Source organism: Meriones unguiculatus, chromosome 4 (genome assembly GCF_030254825.1).
Source record: "Meriones unguiculatus strain TT.TT164.6M chromosome 4, Bangor_MerUng_6.1, whole genome shotgun sequence".
Taxonomy (NCBI): domain Eukaryota; kingdom Metazoa; phylum Chordata; class Mammalia; order Rodentia; family Muridae; genus Meriones; species Meriones unguiculatus.
This window is the reverse complement of record NC_083352.1, coordinates 122,215,766-122,238,322: the sequence shown is the minus strand read 5'-3', so window position 1 is coordinate 122,238,322 and position 22,557 is coordinate 122,215,766. Positions and strand designations below refer to the sequence as shown.

General features: G+C 50.7%; 1 protein-coding gene across 3 annotated transcripts; it reads left to right on the top strand.

Moving 5' to 3' along the window:
- The first annotated feature begins 95 nt into the window (after positions 1-95).
- Positions 96-16,211, top strand: Tgif2 (TGFB induced factor homeobox 2). Of its 3 annotated transcripts, none has more exons than XM_021650980.2 (3): positions 96-270; positions 4,145-4,370; positions 13,761-16,211. In XM_021650980.2, exons 2-3 carry the CDS (start codon positions 4,179-4,181, stop codon positions 14,280-14,282), a joined length of 714 nt encoding a protein of 237 aa, XP_021506655.1. In that variant the 5' UTR covers positions 96-270; positions 4,145-4,178; the 3' UTR covers positions 14,283-16,211. The 3 variants fall into 3 exon arrangements, with proteins under 3 accessions (XP_021506655.1, XP_021506656.1, XP_060238927.1); XM_021650981.2 differs by lacking the exon at positions 96-270 and adding an exon at positions 795-1,132; XM_060382944.1 differs by lacking the exon at positions 96-270 and adding an exon at positions 1,350-1,534.
- The last annotated feature ends 6,346 nt before the right edge of the window (positions 16,212-22,557 follow it).

Below are 22,557 nucleotides of genomic sequence, written 5' to 3'. Positions count from 1 at the left end.
TGCTCCGCGGGCCCGCCCCCGAGGGTGGGCGTAGCTGGCCACGCTCCGCACAAAGTTTGTTTCTGCCTCGGGGCGGTGGGGGAGGGGGCGGCGGGCGCGCCGGGAGGAGAGGGGATCTGACGTCAGGTCGCGAGGTGCTTTCCAGCCGCGAGCTGTCAGGCGGGTGTCAGACCCGGCAGGTACGCGGCGCGCTCTCCCGGCGCCCCCCGTCCCGGACGGGCCATCCCGCACCCCGCCGAGGCCGCGTGGGCCGGAGAGCCGCCGGCTGAGGTGAGTGCGGGACCCCGGGGGGGCTGGAGACGCGGTGGGGGAGGCCGCGCGGACAACTTGAAAAGTTTCTTGGGGCGGCAGGGCGGGGGAGGGGGCGTCGTCCCGGCGCGTGCGACAGTGGGTGTGTGAGCCCGTGTGTGTGTGTGTGTGTGTGTGTGTGTGTGTGTGTGTGTGGCCGGAGCGCGGAGCGCTGGCGCGGGATGTCGGGGGGGGGGTCCCGTTCGGGGTCCTTGGCGGGAGGGGGGTCCCCCAGAGCCCAGCCTGGGAGAGGACGGCCGCTGCCCCGCAGCGGGGTGAGCGCGCGGGGAGCGGGTTTGTTTGGTTTCAAAAGTGCACGTTGCTAACCGCCGGCAGCCCCCCCACCGGCACAGCGGCCGAGCGGGGCCGGGGGCCGCCGAGTGACAGCTGGAGGTGGGGGCCGCGGGCGGGGCCCCGACGGGGAGGGCTTGGGAGCCCGCGCGAGTTCCCCTTTCCTTTGGAACAAAGGAAAGTCTGTCTCCGAGGCATCTGTCACTCCCGGGCGGGCCAAGGCTGTGGGGCGCGTGGGGCCGGCGACGCGGAGAAAGTTTGTGCGCGCCGGGCCGCCGGGGCCGGGCGAGGGGCGGCCGAGCGGCCCGCGGGGGCCGTGCGCGTCCCCGGTGCAGGGGGGCGGCCAACATGGAGTCCGGGCGCAGGGCTGGGGTGGGGGAGCGGTGCGGAGGTTGGAGCCCAGCCCCCTCCCTTCCCCTCCCCCTCCGGGCCGAGTTCGAAGCACAAAGCCGAGCGCGCACGCTCGGGCGGCCCCGCGCCCCAAGAGTCAGCCCGCTCTGAGGACCGGGGAAGTGCTTGGGAACTAAACTTTTTCCTGTCTCGGAATGGACACGTGAGTTTTCTTTCGTGCAGAGCTCACCCCCCCCCTCCAGCCCCCGGCGGCGGGGAGCGGGCCTGCAGGGGAGTTGTTGCGCGTACCGTGCCTCGGGTGGGGGCCGGGGGGTGAGGGTGCCCCGAGAGCCGGCCGATTCGTCGGCGCCCCGTGAGCCATGTGCTCCGCGGCGTCTGGGCCGCGGGGGGGGGGGGGGAGGCTGCGCGCTTTGTGTGAACTGCTGGGAACTCCGGCCCCCGTGCGCGGCGCGGGGGAGCGTCTCCGGAGCTGGGAGAGTTGTCAGAAAGTTCCTGTGGGAGTGGCTGCAGATGGCGTGGTGGGAGTGTGAGGAGATTGCCTGGGGTGCGGTGTCCAAGGGGTGCCTCCAGGAACCCGGTTCGTGTGGATGGCGGCTGTGATGACGTGCGTGCTCCTCGGTCGGAGAGAACGTGGGTGGGCAGGTCACTTGGAGTTCGTGGGTGGGCGGGTGCAGGAGTTAGGCTAGTCTCCTGGGTCGTTGTAGTCGTTGGTCTTAGGTGTGGGGTGGAAAGCTGTGTGTGTGTATGCGTGTGTGTGTGTTTGTAAAACTCGAGGAACTTGTGTGATGTAAGCAGCAGGTCGGGTAGGTGATCTTAGCTTGGTTCGGCTTTCCCGGGGGATATCGAGGTATTCCTGGGAGGCGTGTGTGAGAGACCTGCAGGCCAGGCCTGGGGTGCAGGACCCAGAGGCGGAGGACGTCCCCGCTGAGGGCTCCTCCTTGGCCCCACACCGGGAACTCTGAAGACTGGGTTCTGGCTGGCAGCCAGGGTGGAATTTAGAAAGATAACCTTCAGTAAACTTACCACCGCGACTGCCGGGGCTGCCTCCCAGAGCTGGTGTCCCAGCTGTCCCGGAGGCTGAAATGTCTGCCCTCAGAAGCCCCATTTGTGATTCTCACTCTGAGGAAACAGAACCTCAGAGCGGTGCCTGTTTCACCTCCAGGTGGCCTGGCTGAAGGTAGACCCTTCCCTCGAAAGTCTGGCTTAGCCAGCTTAGAGATCTGGGCTCAGGCCCAAGGCCTGCAAACAAAACCTGGGAGATGCCAGAGTCTGTTGGCTAGGCCTGCTGGGGAGCTGTTAAAAGGCAGGGAAGGGAGGAGCCTGCAGAGTCTGGCACAGCCTTGGCCTAGAACTTGTGCTTTTAAAATGTAAATTTCTTTTGCTTTTGTGAACAGGAACTTTGTCTGCAGGAGGAGCAGCTGATAGGAGTTACCTAGGCGGAAACCTTCCTTCATTGACTGGGGAAGGAGGGCTTCGAGTTCAGAGTGGGAGTTAAAGCAGGGACCAAAGCCACACTTCGTTGGTCTGGACTCTGAGATTGAGTCTGGGACCAGGTCAGAGGCTGGACCAAGGAAGAAGGTGTAAAACAACCATAGGACCGACTCAGTTGTCCCGGCACTACACACTGGCTGCTGACCACAGCGAGCAGTTTCCAGACCTACCTCTGGGCCTTGGAAGGAAAACTACCCCAACCCTACTTTATAATGAATGCTAAGAGATGGGACTCTTTCCCTTTTTTACGAATTTTTTTTTTTAAATGTGTATGAGTGTTTTGCCTTCATGTATGTTGGTGCACCTCAGAGGTCAGGAAACGACATCCGACCCCTTGGATTTATGGGTGGTTGTGTTCCTCCACGTGGGTCTACAACCCTGGGAATGCAACCCAGGCCTCCTGTAAGAGCAGCAGATGCTCTTAAGTGCTGAGCCACCCCTCCAGCTCCAGAAATTCACTTTTAAAGTAAGAGCAGATATGGGGGGAGGGGTCAGGCTGGAGAACCGGCTCAGTGGTTTCAGAGCACCTGCTCTTGCAGAGCCTGGGTTCCATTCCCAGCATAGACACAGCTCACAGTGTCCGCACCTTCAATTTCAGAGGATCTGCCTCCCTCTTCTGGGTTCCCAGGACACTGGATATATTGTGTGCGCAGACATGTTAGGCAGAACATCTACAGGCATAAAATAAAATCTTGGGAAGGAGGGGGAGAGAAGAGATTTGATGGGAGGGGAAAGAATAAGAAGAAAATAGGAAAATACTTTGATCAAAGAATATCATAAAGTTTTGAAGTAAATAAATAAAAAAAGGGCCAGTATCCTTCTATCCTCCCCACCCCTAATTAACTGCTGACCAGCTCTCTGTAGAGCAGCCTGTGGTGGGCATTCTGTAATATATGGTGACATACAGTCCTTTGATGACTTGGCCTCTTTTCCTTTAGCGTTACTCAAGGTCCATCCATGTCATAGCAAGCATCAGAAGTGTACCCTCCCCTTTTTAATGTGTTCATTTTGTTTTCTGTGTATGAATGTTTTGCTCGCATGTATATATACACACCACATGGATGCCCATGGGAGCCCCCAAAAGGCATTGGATTCCCTGGAGCTGCAGTTACAGATGGCTGTGAGCTTCCATGTGGGTGCTGGGAAGTGAACCAGGTCTCCTGGAAGAGCAGCCTGTGCTCTTAACCCCTTAGCCTCTCCAACCCAACTGTACTCCTTTTTGTGACCAAGTGACTCGTGTACTTAGCCGTGTGTTGAAGGTCTCTCGATGGTGTCCGCCTTTTGGCTGCTGTGAGCATTTGTGCATAGGTGGCAGGGCACCAGGTGTACGTTTCTCTTGAGTAGCCAGCTGGTGGTGAGCTGGCAATTTTCTCCTTTCCATGGGCTTTCACATGAGTTAAATGAGGTAATAGGGCGGCCTGAAAACAGAATTCAAGCACTGATGCTGGGGAGGCAGAGGCCGGAGGATCGTGGCTTCAAGATCTGCCTGGGCCATACCGTTCTTTGTAGTCCTGTTCTGGTTTTGAAAGAAGTGCCACCCATGTTTCAGTAGTCCCTCTCTGTTCCATGAACTGGTGGCGTTTAGGGTTCATCCATCTAGCTCGCTCAGGTTCAACTGATTTGGAACTGTGACTCCTGTTTGTGATGGTGAACTCACTAGCAGACCAAGGAAGAGGGGCATGAAGTGCTAATGTTCTCCCCATCCCCTTTGTCACTTGCCCAGGGTCCCCAGGGGTCCAGCCTAGCCCCTACACACCATGTCGGACAGCGACCTAGGTGAGGATGAAGGCCTCCTGTCACTGGCCGGTAAGAGGAAGCGCAGGGGCAACCTGCCCAAGGAGTCGGTGAAGATCCTCCGAGATTGGCTCTACGTGCACCGCTACAACGCCTACCCTTCCGAGCAGGAGAAGCTCAGCCTCTCGGGGCAGACCAACCTCTCAGTGCTGCAGGTAAGCGGGGACCAGCACCAGTCTCCGGCCCTGTCCCTGACTCCCGTGGCCATGGCCGGGATGAGAAGAGAAACCTTTCCCTTCTGGCCCCGAGGGAAGACAGTGAAATGAGGTCACTGCAGCTGCCCTTGAGGCTTGGCACCTGTGAGTGGATGAGGCGTTATTAGTGTCTCTGTTGCTGACCTTGAAGGTGAGAAGGCAGAGTAGCTGAGGTTCAGGGGTGCAGCTCCGTCGGAACAAGACTTGGTTGCAGGACAGTTGGGTTCTGTAGTGTGGTTAGAAAAGTAAGTTGAAGGGACTGAGGAGGTGACCAGGAGTTGAGAGCACTTCCTGCTCTTCCCGTGGGATCCATGTTTAATTCTCTGCGCCCATACAGCTCAGAGCCTCTGTAACCCCAGCTCCAGCAGATCCAAGGGCCTCTTGCCTCTGCAGGTGCACATACTCCCAGGAGTAATTTTTTTTTTAATTATGTATACAATGTGCTGTCTGTATGTATCCCTACATACCAGAAGAATGCACTAGTTCTCGTTATAGATGGTTGTGAGCCACCATGTGGGTGCTGGGAATTGAACTCAGGACCTCTGGAAGAGCAGCCAGTGCTCTTAACCTCTGAGCCATCTCTCCAGCCCGTACTTTTTTTTTTAAGTTACATAATGTTTAAAAATGAGGGGCTGGAGAGATGGCTCAGTGGTTAAGAGCACTGTCTGATCTTCCAAAGGACCCCGGTTCAATTCCCAGCACCCACATGGCAGCTCACAACTGTTTATAACGCCAATTCCAAGGGACCTGACGCCTTCACACTGATGCACATAAAAAAAAAAAAAAAAAAAAAAAAGATTGAGTTAGAAACCGGGGCATGGTGGCGCATGCCTGTAATCCCCACACCCGGGGAGGTAGAGGCAGGCGGCTCTCTGTGAGTTGGAGGACAGCCTGCCTGGTCTACAAAATGAGTCCAGGTCAGCCAAGACACTACACAGGGAAACCCTGTCTTGAAAAAAACCAACCAGGGAACAAACAAAAATGGAGATAGAGATAAACAAGTTGGTACACACCTGTGATCCCAGCCCTCTGAAGGGGGGGTGGCCACACATTCTTCTGGGCCGGGAACTGTCATGAGGAACACGGTTTGAACTGGACACAAAAGGTCCTTTGTGAGCCACATACAGGGCACACTTGAGGTGCTTGCTCTCCAGGTCCCATCTCTCTTCACTTGTCCTGTCAAGCGGCAGGAGCGTGCTGCTTCCATGATGCTGACCTGCCAGTACTCTGGGCTTCCTTTGGCCGTTACCCCCTAACCCCCTTACAGGTTTATGCAGAAGGCCCTCAGCCTAGACCAGAGACTTGCCCCTGTCTTGCTTTCGTGACGCAATAGGCCTCCTCCTGCTCTCTCCTCTGTCCTTCCTCCCATTTCTACCACAGGCCTGCACCTTCCTTCCTTCCCTTTTCTCACCTGATCCGGCCACTTCCCAGGCTTCCCACCTCTTGTTCCTGCTTCCAGGAAGGATGAGGTAAGTAGCCAGCCTATAAAATTCCTGTGACCTAGCTTCTGTCCTCTAGGAGGTGGTTAACCCAAGTCTTGAGACAGGGTCTAGACTCAAATTACGAGACCTGGTTGGCACTCCACCCCCCACACCCGCCACAAGAGGACTCTGGACTTCAGCCAAGCTGCTGCTGTCTCTCTGAGCCTCATTATTTCATCAGCTGACATGGGAAGAAGGTTTAGAGCATTCTCAAGAATTCAGACACCGTTTGGGGTGCTTGTCTTCTGCTCTTCTTGTTCTCCTCCTCCAGGAGCTCCGAGCCAGGGTGTCCTGCAGCGTGGAATATTTCATATTTACCTCCTGGGTGTCTCCCAGGCCCACCTTCTATTTTTAGGATACCTTCAAGGAACATCTAGTCCGGGGATGGGGTATAAGGATCGATGCAACAGAGACAGACGCAGGGTAACACTGAGCCTGAGGCCTCCATCAGGACCCCCTGAAAGCAGTCTGTGAACTTAGAGGCTCTAGAGGCAAAAACAAAAGGCCAGGAACTTGAGGGCAGAACTGCCTAGACAGCCTCTGCTGGTCCCCTGTCTCCAGCCCTTATCCTTCAGTCACAGAAGTACAAATCTGATCATGTCACAGACACACTCCGGGGACCCCACTGTTGTCAGATGGGGTCCAGACTTCAGAACACCCCCGCTTCCTTGCTTCCTTCCCAGTCCTTCGTGGGACTGGTACCAGCTTGGCTACGAACATCCAGGCATAGTCCTGCCCTTCGTTTGCTTCCCCCATCAAGCACTTGTCTCTTGCAAACACTGACCTGCAGCCTGTTTGGAGCCTTTGCAGTGTATCCCCACAGCCCCTCACCCCTGGCCCATCAGGCCACTTGTCACACTTTATTGAAACTGCTTCTGGTCAGGGACACTGTCTCTCAAAGATGAGAGATGTACTGACACTTTTTTTTCCTGGCCTAGCACACCACGGAGCAGGGTTCCCCAGCACCGCACAAAAGAGCTACTGTGGCCCTGCCTCCCTTCATGATGTTAACTTTGGTCATGTTTATTATCACATCAAGCGTATACTACAAACATAAAAACTGGGTTAAAAACATTAAGTTTTGCTTTCACGTCCAGCTATAAAACCAGTTTTCCAAAGTAAATAATATAAAAGCAGTGAAATTCTACATCACTGCTCTAAAGGGCCATGTGTGTTTTGCCACCTGCTCTGGATGTATAGTTGGACATGATGCATCTGTCTATACAAGTCAGAGTGGAAAGAGAAAGTCAAGACATCCTCATAGAGGATCAGTGAAGTCCCAAGGACCATAGCTCCGCTTGCAGCCAAGTGTAGGGCAGGTATCAGCTCCTGGATCCCAGTGGCGGCCATCTGCTCTGGAGTGGGTATACTGAGAGTTAGGGGCCCATGGAGACCATCTGGCACTCCCTCAGCAGCACCCCTCTCCTCTCAAAGACTCCTGGGCACCTGAAGTGCCTGTGTGAACACTGACAGCTCCGCCAGGCCCTGCTCTTTCTCAGGCTCCTTTGAGAGCTCCAGTCCCTGCATACGTTTCCCTTATAGGTTACAGAACGCAAGGTTTGGTTTTGTTTCTGAGACAAAGTCTTGCTGTGTCGCGCTGGCTGGCCTTGTCTCATAAGAGATCTGGCCATCTCTGCCTTCCAGTGCTGGGCCTGAAGGTCTGCCCCGCCTCAGCTCGGAATACAATCCTTTTTCTTTTTTACTTGTTTGTTTGGTGGCTTGTTTTGTTTTGTTGTTTGATTGGTTGGTTGTTTGAGACAGGGTCTATACAGTCCTGACAGTCCTAGAAAACTCTATGTGGGCAGACACCTGGCCTCAAACTCACAGGTATCCACCTCCCTCAGCCTCTCAGAATGCTGGGATTACAGGCGTGGGCCACTATGCCCAGCTTGGAATACAACTTCTTGATTTCATTCTTTTCCCTGTCACCACTGACAGCTCACCTGTCACTCCAAGACATGAAGGCCTATGACATCCCTGCCTGTTGACAAGTAGGTCTCATCTCTGACCCACATTCCTGCTGTGTACTCTGATTACCACGTTCCTTACTCTGACCAGGAACCCCAGCCTCTAAAGGAGTCAGCTGTTCCCACAGAATCTGGCGTCTGTGCATTAGGGCCTTGAGCTGACACAGTTCTGAGGCTGTGGGGAGCAGAGACCTTACTTCCCTTTGTTGTTACTGCTCTGTTCTGGGCGTTTTTTTTAATCAGTATCTGGCAGGAAAGGGCCAAGTAATTGCAACTGCAGAAAATGAACCGGTGTTGGAAATGTTCACATAGAAAATGCAGATACAGTGGCTCCTTGGTCACACATCTTTGTGTTTACTTTCAAATTTGCCTGTGCTTTTAAGGAGGTTTTCTAATTCTGCCACTAAGCCGTACTCCTGCCCCGAAGGAAGAGCTTAAAATGAACTCACTGTGGCCTCAACAGGTATCTGCATTAAGCCAAGCTGGTTTTTTCTCCCTGGAGCATTTCTTTTGATTGTCCCTTTTAACTTGCCTCGGGGCCATGTCATTAGCAAGTCAATGAGTCATGTAAGTAAATGGTTTGCTGGGTTTTGCCTGGAGCCAGGCAATTGGGCGAATAAGGTCAAAAAAAAAAAAAAAAGAAATCTCTTATGGAGGATTTTCCCTGGTCCTTGGGACAGTCAAAGCCCAAGTTATTGGTCAGATTCATCTGGTTTCCTGTTTACAGGACTGCCTAGAGGGTTCTGAGGCCATTTCTTAGTTTAGCCACCACCTGGGCTGCACCGGGAGGGCCCTGTGAACTATGGTGAAGGCAGTCAATCTGGCTCCTCTTTCTAAGTCTTCTCTGACAGTTTTCCTGAACTCACTGGCTGCTTAGCCATTCTTCCAGTGAGGCCTTGGGGTAAGGCGAGAGGAGTGGCCCGTCCCCGCTGCAGACAGTCACTGTATTTACGTTCTGTCCTGTCCTCCAGGCTTGGGCTTCTACGGGCAGCAACATGTCGCCTGTCCCCCAAGGCCGTCTTGTGTATTTTTTGAGCTTCTGTGTGGTATTGTTACTTAAACAAAAAAGATTGTTGGCGTTCACAAGAACGGGTTACATCGGGATAAAACGGTGCTTCTAAGCCTGGATAACAGCCTCTTGGAGCCCTTGTTTAAAAGCATGAATAAAAGCCAGATGGAGGTGTCTGTCACTCGCATCTATGACCTACAGGAGTTTAGGTCGGCCTGAGCTACAGTGGCCCTGTCCTAGAAGAAAACCACACTACACCTGGCATGGTGGTGCCTGCCTTTAATCCTAGCACTCAAGGATAGGAGGCAAGTAGATGCTGCACGTTCCAAGCCAGCCAGGGCTACACAGTGCGACCTGAGACCCTATGTAAAAACAAATCAACATCTTGCCAACTCCACCTCATCCTGTCTGCCCCAAATCTGTAAAGCAGGTTGAAAATTGCTTTTTTTTTTTTTTTTTTAAGTCCCTCCAAAGAGTAGGGTGTGCGGCCACCCTATCTAGTATGGATATCTAGACCCTGCTCGAAATCCCCAGTAATGGTGCGTGGGGGTGGGGTGGGTCTGTGTATAGGGCCGAACACGTGGCCCAGTCAGTAGCGAGCTTGCCCAACAAAGCACTGCATAAATAACACCTGGGTAACTCCCTGGTCCCCCTCAGCTGTGTAGTGGATGGGAAGACAGGAGCCCACCACACTGTGGGGTGCATGTAGAGGGTGTCCTGGCCTAGTTGGTGCCCAGGAAGCCTGGCTTGCTTTCCCCACAGTTACATTCCTCCCAACTTCCAGAGGTAGAGAGGTACAAGGCTCCCTTCCAGGCTGCTGAGGGAAGTAGGAAGGAGGTGGACAGGGGCTGGCTGCCCTTGGTGGGGGAGGGTTTCAAGCCCACTCCTTTTGCTCGCTGGTCAACTTGCAGCCTTCAAACCTGCACTAGTGATGGCCACCCGTGTCGTCCCACTGGTGAAGATGAAGTAAGGAGGGTGGTCAGGAGCAGAGGTTTTTTTTTTCAGAGGTAATAGGTTTACTCCAATGAAATAAGCCAATTCAAGCCAAACTAGAAATATAAAGGCAGCTTTATTGGAGCAGAGAAATCACCATGCAGACAGGGAGAGTGCACAAAGGGAAGGAGAAATGCAGAGGGAGAAAGAGACCTAAATTTCTGGGTTATATGAGAAAGACCCTCTGGGGGAGGGGGAAGCCCAGCCCTTTCGCTATAAAGTTCAGGGTAGAGGGAGGGGCATGAGGACTGAGGTGAGCTGGGAGAACCTGGAGGCCAGGTTCCCTTTGATATGTTAAATAGGCACCCTAGCCCCTTGTCTGAAATCCAACAGTTTTGTGTTTGAGTGACACCCTTAAGATTGAGAAGAAAAGAAAGAAAAAAAAAATAAAAAAAAAAAAAAGATTATGAAGATTGGGGCTGGAGACATGGCTCCGAGGTTAAGAACACTCGCTGTTCTTCCAAAGGTCCTGAGTTCAGTTCCCAGCAACCACAGTTCTCACAACCATCTATAGTGAGATCTGGTGTGTAGGCAGAAAGCCCTGTAAATAATAATTCTTTTTTATAAAAAGATTCTGAGAATTACTTCACTGTCCCTGTGGCAGTGAGGGAAGGGTGAGCTCTCTAACCAAGAGATGGGGTTGTGAAGCCAGCTGTGTACCCCAAGCAGTGTGACTTTAGGCATGCCTCTTTGTCTCTGCACTCTCCTCTGTAGGGCTTTGGGGACACTGTCCACCACCCCCCAGGCTTGTGCACAGATTTAACAATGTCCGTGGAGTGGTTGGCAGGACACTGATGTCAAAGGTCTTAAGCTCGCCTCCTTCTTCCCACCCACAGAGGTGGCTGCAAGAGCCTGGGTCTGCCCTACCAAGCTGACTGTAGGACGAGTGAGGCATTGCTGCAGCCTTCTCAGCAAGTGAAGAAGAGACCCCTGACTGTTCTCTCCTGCAGCAGCTGGTACTTAATACAGGCTCTTACAGGCCCTGAACGCATCCACTGATGAGCTAATAGGCCAGAAGGACTCAGCTTGTGAAACCAGTCAACAACATGGGGTTCCCAGCTGGTGGGGTCAAGCCCTGCCACTGAGCTGGTCAGACACCATACCCTTTTCCTTGTCGAGTCTCTTTGTTCTTGGACCTGGGGTTTTACCGTGTTGCTTTCTCTGCCTAGGCTCCTGGGTAATAAGGGTCACACAGACAACACACAGCCTGCCCGTTAGTCCTTTAGTTTGTCTGTTGGAGGTAGGTTCTTGCTAAGTAGCCCAAGTGGGCCTGAAACTTGAACTGATCTTCCTGCCTCAGCCTCCCAGTGCTGGAATTACAGGCATGTAATTCATAGCTGGCTTCATTGTCTCAATAACCCGTGAGCAGTTGCTACTACTTCCTTGTTGCTGTGTGGCTGGCCCTGGCCCTTACTACCCTTTCAGCCTCAGCCTTTCAGGCAGACCCATTAGCTCTGTCTCTGAGGTTTAATATTTAGTTTAATTAAGGGTTTGTTTTTATGGCTCATAGTTGCAGGGGTCTGGTCTGTGATCGCTGGTTCTTTGTTTCTGGGCTAGTAATGAGGTGGTGGCATAGCAGCAGTGTGCTGGACACTTGGGGAGGTTCTTCATGGCCAACAGGAAGCAGTGAGAGCAGACCTCTTAGGTTTGTATACTGTTCCTTTCTTCCTGTTTCTGGACATGTCCTGGTGGTCATTCACCCATTTGTTTACCGCCATTGCACAACCAGACAGATGCCAGCACCTCAGGCAGGGGACATAACTGTTGAGAGGCAGCCCCAGTATGCGCCAGTGGCTGGGCTGACACATAGTAGGCAAACAGATGGATGAATAGGAAGCCCCAGACGAGAGGAGGGAAAGGTGGGAGGCTGCAACTCAACTGTTGTAGGGACAGGGCCAGGGTCCTGAGACAGATTTGGAAAGAAGGGACTTTATCCAGGTCCTGTCTGCTGACACCCTGGCTCTGGTCAAGCTGAGCTATAAGTCTCTTCACTGGGGAAGAAGAAGCTGTGCACTGTGCTCAGTCAGTGGTGGCGGCTGGTGAAATCTGCATCAGAGGCGCAAAGCCTGCGCCTTGGTCCACTGGTAGGCAAGAAAGCACTCCAGGAAGAAGGGAGTGTACAACGGAGAAGGCAGAGTTCTTCCGCATTTTGGTTTTGTCTTGTTGGGGGGGTGTCTTTTTTGTGGTTTGTTCTTGTTGTCAAGACGGGGTTTCTCTGTGTAACCCGGACTGTCCTGAACTTGTTTTGTAGACTAGGCTGCCTTCAAACTCAGAGAGCTCTGTAGCCTTTGCCTCCAGAAAGCTGGGATTAAAGGCTAGCTTGTGTTTTGTTATTGTTTTGTTTTGGATGAGCAGATCCCAAAAGCAGTTTCACATTCTGACAACAGAAGAGCAGGAAAGAGTGGTGTTGGTTGAGGGTTTTAGTGCCCTGGCTCCAGAATCTGGACTCAGACCGGTAGTGGCAATAGTAGGAAACAAACAGCCATTCCCTGGCCAGGATTACCGGCCATCGTACTTTTCTTAGTATTACACCAGCAAAGAGGTCAGAGAGCAGAGTAGCTGGGATCAGCTCAGTGATACATCACTTGCCTATAAGAGCAAGACCATGGGTGTAACCCTTGGCAGTGCAAAAATAAGTAAATGGACAGACACATGGGGGACAGAGTGTAGCATTGCAGCATGTCACAGCATACCATGAGGGATGTCAGGCCTCATGGCCCTGGTGCTGCTTGGATATATTTCCTCTCCTGACAGCCCTCCTGGTATCTCTGTGTGTCTTTCTGGCCTACAACTGCTCTGAGCATCATTCTTGCTACACCCGCCACCCATACCTAGCCTGGAAACTAGTTACTAAACAGATTAAACATTTTCTTCCTCCCACCTCCCTGCTTCCAGCCTATTCTCTACATAACTGATCACTCCTTTGCTCAAAACCCTCCTGTGGGCCTCAGGAATGTGGTAGTGCATATCTTTGATCCTAGAACTCCATAGGCAGAGGCAGGTGGGTCTCTGGGTTGGAGGCCAGCCTGATCTACAAAATGAGTTCAGGACAGTCAGGAGGCCTGCAAACCCTGCTCGAAAACCAGCCAACCAAACAACAAAACAACCCTCCTCTGGGGCTGATGAAGAGGACTTGGAGGTCAGTGAGATGGTCTAGTGGGTAAAGGTACTTGCCACAAAGCCTGATGACCTGATTTCAGTCTCCAGGACCCACAAGATGAAAAGAGAGAACCAAGTCCCACAGGCTATCTATCCTCTAACCTCTGCAGGCTCAGACAGCACGCCTGCTCACACCTGTACATGCGCACGCACATGCACGCAAGCACAGACAGCAATCTAAAAACAAAACTAAAGCCAGAAGGTGGTACTCGCCTTTCACCCCATCACTTAGGAGGCAGAGGCAGTCAGATCTCTTAGGAGTTTGAGGCCAGCCTGGTCTATGTAGTGAGTGGCTCCCTTTGTCTATAGTAATCTTAAATCCTCAGCATAAAAGGTGACCTCGGCTAACCTCACCGAGCCCAGCCACACATGCCTGCCTTTAGCATTTGTTCATAGGCACACTGTTGCCACTTTTGAGATGTGTCAGTATTTAGCCCTGGCTTTCATGGAACTCTTATTTAAACAAGACTGGCCTTGAACTCATGGACCTGTATCTGCCTCTGCCACTTAAGTGCTGAGATTAAAGTGTGGCACACCACACCCAGCTGTCTTGTAGATTTCGGTAGAAAAGCCTTCCTCAGGCTGTTTCCTCAAGTCCTCCGCACCATCACCTCTGCCCCACCCTTTCCCTGGCCAGCATCTTGCGATGTTTGCTGCTGTGTGTTGGTATCTGGAACAGTGTGAGCACTTGGTTGGTCTTTTGAATGGAGTTAACTGATGGCTCTTTTAACACTTGTTCTAGATATGTAACTGGTTTATCAATGCCCGACGTCGCCTTCTCCCTGACATGCTTCGGAAGGATGGCAAAGACCCTAACCAGTTCACCATCTCCCGTCGTGGGGGCAAGGCGTCAGATGTGGCTCTCCCCAGGGGTAGCAGCCCCTCGCTGCTGGCTGTGTCTGTACCAGCGCCCACCAACATGCTCTCCTTGTCCGTGTGCTCCATGCCGCTCCACTCAGGCCAAGGGGAAAAGCCAGCAGCCTCCTTCCCACAAGTGGAGCTGGAATCCCCCAAGGCCCTAGTGACCCCTGGGAGCACACTCACCCTGCTGACTAATGCTGAGGCTGGAAGCCCCGCAGGTGGACTCTTCAATACGCCGCCACCCACACCCCCAGAACAGGACAAGGAAGACTTCAGCAGCTTCCAGTTGCTGGTGGAGGTGGCACTGCAGAGGGCTGCTGAGATGGAGCTCCAGAAGCAGCAGGAGCCAACACCCCCGTTACTGCACACTCCCCTCCCTCTAGTCTCAGAAAATGCTAAGTAGCCACCTGCAGCCTGGCGGCTTGAGGGTTCAGGCCGGCTGCCCCGGGTTCCTGGTTCACTTCCCTTTCATACAGAGGGTATTACGGATCACTGCCAAGCGTCAGGATCATCTCTGTCCAGAGGTCCTCAGCAAGAAGACACCAGCTGGTGTCCCTGCGCTGCACTGTTTCGGGACCTGTGCTCTGCTGACTGCCATTCCTGCAAGCTTCCTCTCTGCGGAGACCAAGGCACCTGAACCAGGCATGGTGTTGCTGCTGCTGCTTCTCCAGAGAGCCCTGGGACACCTGCACTCCAGCCTACGTTCCTAGGCAGGCTCAGGAAACCTGCCAAGTTCAGACTTGAGCTGGGTCCAAGCTGCCCCTAAGCTGTGCCTCTTTTGGTCGAGGCAGGTGTGCACATTCCAACTTCTTGAAAGGACAAAGGAAAATGTCCAGCAGATGTCACAGAACCGACTCCAAGTGAATGTTTAGGTTTTTGCAAATTGTTTATTTTCCTTTTGCTGTGGTTTGTGTTACGGCAGTGGCCCAGAAGCTCACGTGTCGGGAGAGAGCACCTTACGTGGTGGAGCTTGGTAAATTGGGGTGATCACCGATGCACCGGATGATTGTATAAGGGACCAGCAGAATCTCTGCAGCAATGCTGAATTCTGACTACAGTGCTTGTTTGATTCTTGGTTTGGTTTACCATATTATAAAAGAAGGAAGATGCCCACAGGTTTGGATAATTTGCACCAACACAGAAGGGGATAAAGCCACAGCCATCTCCAACCAAACCAGACAGCCATTAGACACAGCAGAGATGGCTAAAACCAGAGACATACTCGTTTTTATTGTATTTTGGGGTGGTTAAGCTAGACTGAAGCAGTGTTTTGCTTTCTGTTTTGGGTATGTGTGCCTTTCCCCTACCCCCCGGCTTTTTTCAGATCTGGGGGCTTGGCCAGATTGTCAAGCACCAGCCTTTCCGGCTTGGGGAGAAGTGAGCCATCTGCCGGTCAGGAGACTGGAGGAAAGGGGCTAGTGTGGCTACAGACTGGCCCAACGCTGGGAGCTGTGTCTGTCTCACCTCCCTTCAGGATGGAATTGCAGAGGCCTGCCTAAGTTTCCTGGGGAACACATCACACTTGGTCTTAATCTCTCCCCTCCCCCCCTTTTTTTTTACTTTGCTGTTTTGTTAGTTTTCAGCAGCAATATACCCCATCTTTGTATATCCTAAGAAACACTAATCCTAGGTTTTTATTAACCAAAATATTTCTGTTCTGAATAACCAGAAGATGTGAGGAGCCCTGACTGTAATTTCCTGAAGTTTGCCAGGTCGTGAACACAGAAGGGGCTCCTGAGAGTTGACTGACTTGGAGTGCCTGTCCCAGAGAAAGGCAGAAGAACCCTCTGGCCTTTCTAGGGAGCCCTTGACACTTACCAGGTTTCCCTACCTCTCCTGAGTGGCTTCGCACCATCCATTGCTGTGCAAGTAGGAATGAGAGATTTGCTCTCTGTCTCCTGCCTCCCTCTAGCTTCTACCTGTACTTCAGGGGATCCAGTATCCTCATCCTTGAGGCACTGCTGGGGATGGCTAAACATGGCAGCTTACTGAAGTCGCTGTTTGCCCACTTCTCCCCCAACTGTCCATGAAATCCCGTGATTGCTGCAGGATGCCTACAGTAGGGGGTGATACTGGGATGAGGATTTTTCTCCCCATGGTGCACTGAGAGTGGAGGAGGGAGGGAGCCATGCTGCTGACATATTCTGGCATTCCCCCTCCTGGAATAGTGGGGCGTTGAGGGATAGAGGAGTCTCTGCTTAGGTTGCTCGTAAGATAAATCTGGAGAAGCACGGTTGTCCCATTGAACAATATTTGAACAAGAAACTACTGTAAATAACTGGTTTTTGTCTTTTGTCAAATAAAGTTGTTTTGGTTTTGTTTATTTTTAAAATCAATCAAACAATTCTTGATTGGACCCACTGCTTTGGAGACAAAGCAGTTGCTAAGGGTTTTTTGGGTTTTTGGTTGGTTGGTTGGTTTTTCCAACAAAGTCTCTTTGTAGAGCCTTGGCTGTCCTGGACTAGCTTTGTAGCCCAGGCTGGCATGGAACTCGCAGAGATCTGCCTGCCTCGGCCTCTCCAAGTGCTGGGAGTACAGGCATGTGCCAGTCACTGAGTTTTCGCTCTACTTTACCTCTGCCACCCTCCTTCCAGCCACCCAGGTTTTATGCAGCCCTTTCCTGGTGCATTTCAGTCTATACTGCACGGTCTACAGGGATGCATTCTGTGTAAGCCTGGCTAGTCTGCTGATCACAGGTAAACATTGGCTTTGCTGAGTGATGAGTGGACTTGGGAGGTGGCAGTTTTGTTCCCTTGGGTGAGGAAAAGTATATTACAGTTTATAACCAGAAAAACTAGCAGCTGTATCTGACCACATCTGCTTCAGCTATAGCTAAAGACAGGATGACCTCCACTTCCCTGTGTGTCAGCCTGTAAGTTCCTCATTTGGTCTTGCTTGAAGGTCACAGAAAGATGTCCAAGACCCAGTTAAAAGTAGTGGGGAGTGAAGCATCCTGCTGTCCTTAACAGCAGCGTGGGCTACAGCCGAATCAGCTTGCTGGTGTTCGGGGTTTTGTTTTTAATTTATCAATGTTTTGCTTGTGTGCCACCAGAAGTTAGAAGAGGGTGTTGGGTGCTCTAGAATTGTAGTTACAGAAATTACAAATGGTGTTGAACCACCAGGGAGGTAGGTGCTGGAGACCACACTGAGAGCAACAGTGTTCTTAACTGCTAGGCCATCTCCCCAGCCTTGGTTTGATTTGAAATTTTTTGGTTTGGTTTGGGGTGCGTGTGTGTGTGTGTGCGCGCGCGCGAGCACATGCTCAGGTGTGTCATAGTGGCTCCTGTATTAACTAAGTCTGGCCTTGAACTCCTGAGCCTCCTGTATCCAAGGTCTGTTAGCATCCCCCAGTTGGACAGTCAGGCCCAGGACTTGACAGGAATAGGTAAACCTCAAAAGAGATTTGGTTTTCGTGAGCATAATACAGTTCCAGTAATTTAGGAGTAGAGACAGGGAGATTAGTGACACCATGGCTAGTCTGGACTGCACAGCAGGGTGCTATAGCATCTGAAAAGTTAGATTCCCTCTGTTGTGGTTTGGATGTGAAATGTTTCCTGAAGGCCCTTCAGCTAAAAGCTGCTGCAACCTGAGGGCTCTGGGGCTTATTTCCCCCAGATCATGAGGGATATAGCTGATTAGTCAATGGGTTTTGGTGCCACGGGGGAGTTAAAACTAAGAGGGGAAACGAAATAAGTCACTGATGGTCATGTCCTTGCAGACTAAATGCCATGGTTCCATCCTTTTCTTGTCCCTTCCCTTCCCTGCTACTGTATGGTAAGCACCTTTGCTCCACCCTAAACCTCTAGTCAAGCCGTGAGCCAGCCTTTGTTCCTTTAAGTTATTTCTCAAGGATGATGAGAGCCACCGTGATGAAAATGTGATTAGTACCTAAAAGAGAGAAGTGCTTTGAACGGTTCCACTTTGTGAGGAGAAACGGCTCCTATAAATACTTTTCAAAGAACTAAAACTGAAACTGTCTTCTGGGAGCCAAAGATGTAGCCTAGTTGGTAGTGTACTTGCCTGTCACCATGAAGCCGTGGGCTCGGTCCCCAGCACCACTCGCTTTGCAGTGATAAAGCCAGGCATGGCAGCTCAAACCTGTAATCCCAGAATCAAAACTTCAAGATCTAGCCTGAATTGGCTCAGTGTGTAAAGGTGCTTGCTGCAAATCCTGACAACCTGAGGAATTCAATTCCAAGGACCCATGTGATTAAAAAAAAAGACTTAACTACAAATTGTCCTTTGTTCTCCCGTATGTACTGAGGCACACGTTTTTATACACAAACACATTTTTTTAAGTTCAAGATCTTCAGCTATACAGCCAAGTTGGAGGCTACCAGGGTTACATAAGGCCCTGTCTCAAAAACAAAACCTTGAGTGGGTAACATGCTTGAATTGACACGCTGAATGGGACTGCCTCTTCATGAAGCTGTGGACATCAGCCTCATTCAGGAAGAACAGGTTTTCGGTTTTGTTTTTAGTAGACTGTCACTGTGTAGCCCCTGCTAGCCTCAAAATCAGGGTCCTTTGGCCTCAGCCTCCCACGTCACTACATCTGTCTTTTTTGTGTGTTGGGATAGAGGGTTGGAGATGAACCCAGAGAATTCCCACCTACAAGGTGCACATTGTACAAGTGAGCAACACCCCGGCTTCCCCATCCCAGTGGTTAGGAGAGATGGTTCTTCAGTGGCTAAGAACACTGGCTGCTCTTCCAGGGTTCAATTCCCAGCACCCATAAGACAGCTTAAACCTGCCTGTAACTCCACTTCCAAGGGATCCAATGTAGACATATGCTGGCAGAACACCAATGAACATAAAATGTTTTTTAAAAAGAAGAAGAAGAAAATAAAAACTTCACTGAATCTTGTGACCTCTTGGTCCTTAACAGTCAATAATGACCTGAAGGTCACCTTGGGATTTTCAGTTTAACCATTACCCTCCCATCCATGGGTTCCACATCACAGACTGAATCAAAACTATGTGCTGTTCTAGTACACCTTCTTCCCTGTCTTCAGTCCACTATATAATGGGCAGTTGCTTTCCCACGGTATGTCAGGTCTCTGCCGGCCAGCAGAGCATGGCCTGCAAGCAGCTGTCAGAGTTGGGCATTAGGCGTTCAGTGGGAAGGAAGGAGTCTAATGGCTGAGACCAGGTCTCACTTGCTACAACTCCTACACCTCACAAAGACAAATTGTGCCCTACTTCCAAATCTGTCTCCTACCTCCAAACCTGACTTCATCAAGTTCTTTTCCAAGTTAGCCCACCCACGATGTTTATTTTATCCAGATGGACGCTCTGAGATTCAGCCAGACTCCTCACTTCCTAAGATAAGAAAGCCTGAGAGACCTGAGAAAGGGAACGAGTCGGTCTCACACATAGTTGCCTACCTTCTGGGCTGGGGCATACCCAGGCTGCCAGCTAGGCTTCAGAGAAAACCAGAAGCACAGATCAAGTTCCTGGCCTCTTAATCTCTAACTTGCTGGTCACTTTGAGCTACAGGGCAGGATCCCAGAGCCTTCCAACCATAAACCTCCAAAAACTTCCCCACTCCTATGAAAAAAATTGGTAAATGTAAGAATTTAAATTGAATTTCAGAATGTGTAACACAAAGAGCTGGTGGGTTTTTGTTTTTTGTTTTTTCCCCTCCTGTAAAAGCTGTTTGCAAGGGCTGGGCGTGGTGGTGCAATTCTGTAATGCTTGTACTGGGAATTTGCAGGCAAGAATATCAAGAGTTCAAGGCTATCCTCAGCTACAGGGAGTTTGAAGTCAACCTGAACTATATGAAACTTTGTCTCAATAAACAAGTAAGTAAATAAATAGGCTGGGGATATGGCTCTATTGGAAGAGAAAATACAGGAAGCCCTGGCTTGCAGCCCTATTCCTGCATAAGACTAACCAGGCAGGACGGTGAATGCCTATAATCCTTGCACTTGGAATGTAGTAGCAGGGGGATCAGAAATACAAGGTCATCCTTGGCTACACAGCAAGTTCAAGGCCTCATTAGAAAAACAAAAACCCTTAATCTGTGTTCAAAGATGATATAATTTGACAGGTAGGAAACCCTACAGAGGGCCTTCAAGGTACATCGGTGGGTAGAGGTGCTTGCTGCCAGGTCTGACAACTTGAGTTTGATTCCACATGATGGAAGGAGAGAGCTCCCACGAGCTGTCCTATGAGCATATGCATACCTTGACATACACCCAAATAAATATAAAGTACATTAGAATGTTTAATTGAAGGTTTTAAAACTGCCAGCATTTAGGAGGCAAAATAAAAAAATAAATTTAAAATGAATACATTGTAATAAATAAAAAATTAATTTTTTAAAAACTGCCAGCATTTAGGAGGCACAGAGGCAGACAGACCTCTGAGTTCCAGGCCAGCCAAGACTGCAAAATGAGACCCTGTCATTGAAAAACAAAAAAAGAATTTAAAGAACACAGGCTGTTCCCACACACTACTCACAACCAACTCAACTCACAGTTCCAAAAGAATCCAGTGACCTCTTCTGGCTTCCATTGGCACCAAACACAAATGTGCTACAGGTACATTAGGCAAATACACATCAAAAGCAAAAATCTTTTGAAAAAAAAAAAAAGAATATGAAAGTAGAAGGGGGACATTTGGAAAAAAATATCTTCAGAGGGAGAGGGAATGGGATTATAGAGGTTACTTACAGACAGTGCAAATGACCAAGATACAGTATATACGTGTACAAAACAACATTGTCAACAGAATAAACCCACAGAATAGTTAAGAATGAAAATCACATGTGGGTATTAATAGCTATCATGATATCCATAATGAAGAACTGGTCCAAAGATACAAACAAGAGGTCAGTGAGTACATGGAGAAAACGCTCGGCATCCCTGACCATTAGGAAGATGTCCATCAAAACCACAGTGAGAAGTTCTGCCGCTGCGGGCCTCGGATCCCTTCACTTGGGTAGCTAAAGGAGGAGGCCAACTTGGCTTACATAAAGAGTTCAAGGCCAACCAGGAAGACACAGAAAGGGTGGTCTTGAGGAAAGCGCCTGATGTGAAATACCACACTTTCAGTCCCAGGACCTGGAGTCCGAGACAGGCAAAAGCAGGAGACAGGTAGTGCTCTGTGTATTTGAGTCCAGTCTGGTCTACTGGAGTTCCAGGCCAGCCACAGCTACACAGTGAGACCCTGTCTCAAATTTTAAATGAGGGTAGGGCAGGAGTGGAAAACGCCAACTAGGAAAATCTGGGAAACCTTGCTGGTAGACTGCTTAACCCGAAGTAAAGATCCAACTACAGGTGAATGCTGACAGAAAAATGAGATGAAGGTTTTTCTTTTTTTTTTTTTTTTTTTTTTTTTGAGACAGTCTCTCTCCCTCTCTCTCTTTTTTAATATGGCCCTAGCTTTCCTGAACATATTATATAGACCAGGTTGGCCTTGAACTCTTAGAAATCCACCTGCCTCTGTCTCTCAAATACTGGAATTAAAGGCATGTGCCACCTAAAAGACTGAATGTCACTCTGTAGCCTAGGCTACTCTTGAACTCCTGATCCTGACTTCATCTTCCAAATGCTAGGATTACTCCAAACATGGATTAATCAACTCTTAGCAATCCCCATGGGCACATCTGCACATATGTGCACACGTTCACACACATAAATAAATCAAACTTGAGGGATATGAGACAGGGTCTCACTATGTAGTCCTGGCCATCTTGGAACTCACTGTGTAGACCAGGCTGGCCTTAAACATGAGATTCACCTGCTTCTTCAGTCTGAGTGATGGAATTAAAGGTGTGGACCAGCACACCTGGCAAAAATAAACTCTAAAAGTACACACAGGTTGGGCAACGTAAGGCATGTTTATCATCTCAGTACCCTGGGGAAGCACAGGCAGGTGGATTTCTCTACAGTCTTAGGCTAGCCTAGTCTACACAGCAAATTCCAGGCTAGTCAAGGGCTACATAGTGAGATCTTACCTAAATGCGCACACGGGATTGGAGAGATGGCAAAGTTCTTAAGAATTCTGGCTGCTCCGCCAGAGGACAGGTTTGATTCCCAGCACCTGCATGACAGCTCACAATTGACTGTAACCCAGACCTAAGAGATATGTTGCCCTCTTCCGGCACCAGGCACACAATACCGGCAAAACACCCATACCATGGGATGAAAAAAAAAAAAAGAAGAAGAAGAAGAAGAAGAGAACATAGATTTTAGAGTCAAATAGACCCAGGTGAATCCAGGCAAACAACTTTGCCTGTATGAACTCACTGCAAGAAAGTGACGTTCCTTTATCTATGGCGCATTGTGTGTGGCACCACCTGGAGGTTGGCGGTGGTTTTTGTTCGTTGGAGACACCCTCTCTCACTTTGCATGCCAGGCCAGCCTAAAATTCCTCTCCGGGCTGGGATTGCACACAGGCACCGCCACAACATGGGATGCCCCAGAATTTGTGCCGTTGTACAAGTTTGCAGGGGGTGCAGCTGCTTCGGGCCGTCCCAAGCACATTCTGCGAAATGTCAACACGCAGCGAGGACGCAACAGATACCCCGACACCAATTTTCTATTTACCCTGGCGGAATTCTCCACTGGTGCCAACGTGCCTTGTCCTTAGAAAAGATTTGCTTTTCTCTTGGGATCTCGGCCTCACGTTCGTCAGAGGAGAAGGCCGGGCAAGATGAGACGTTTGAGTTT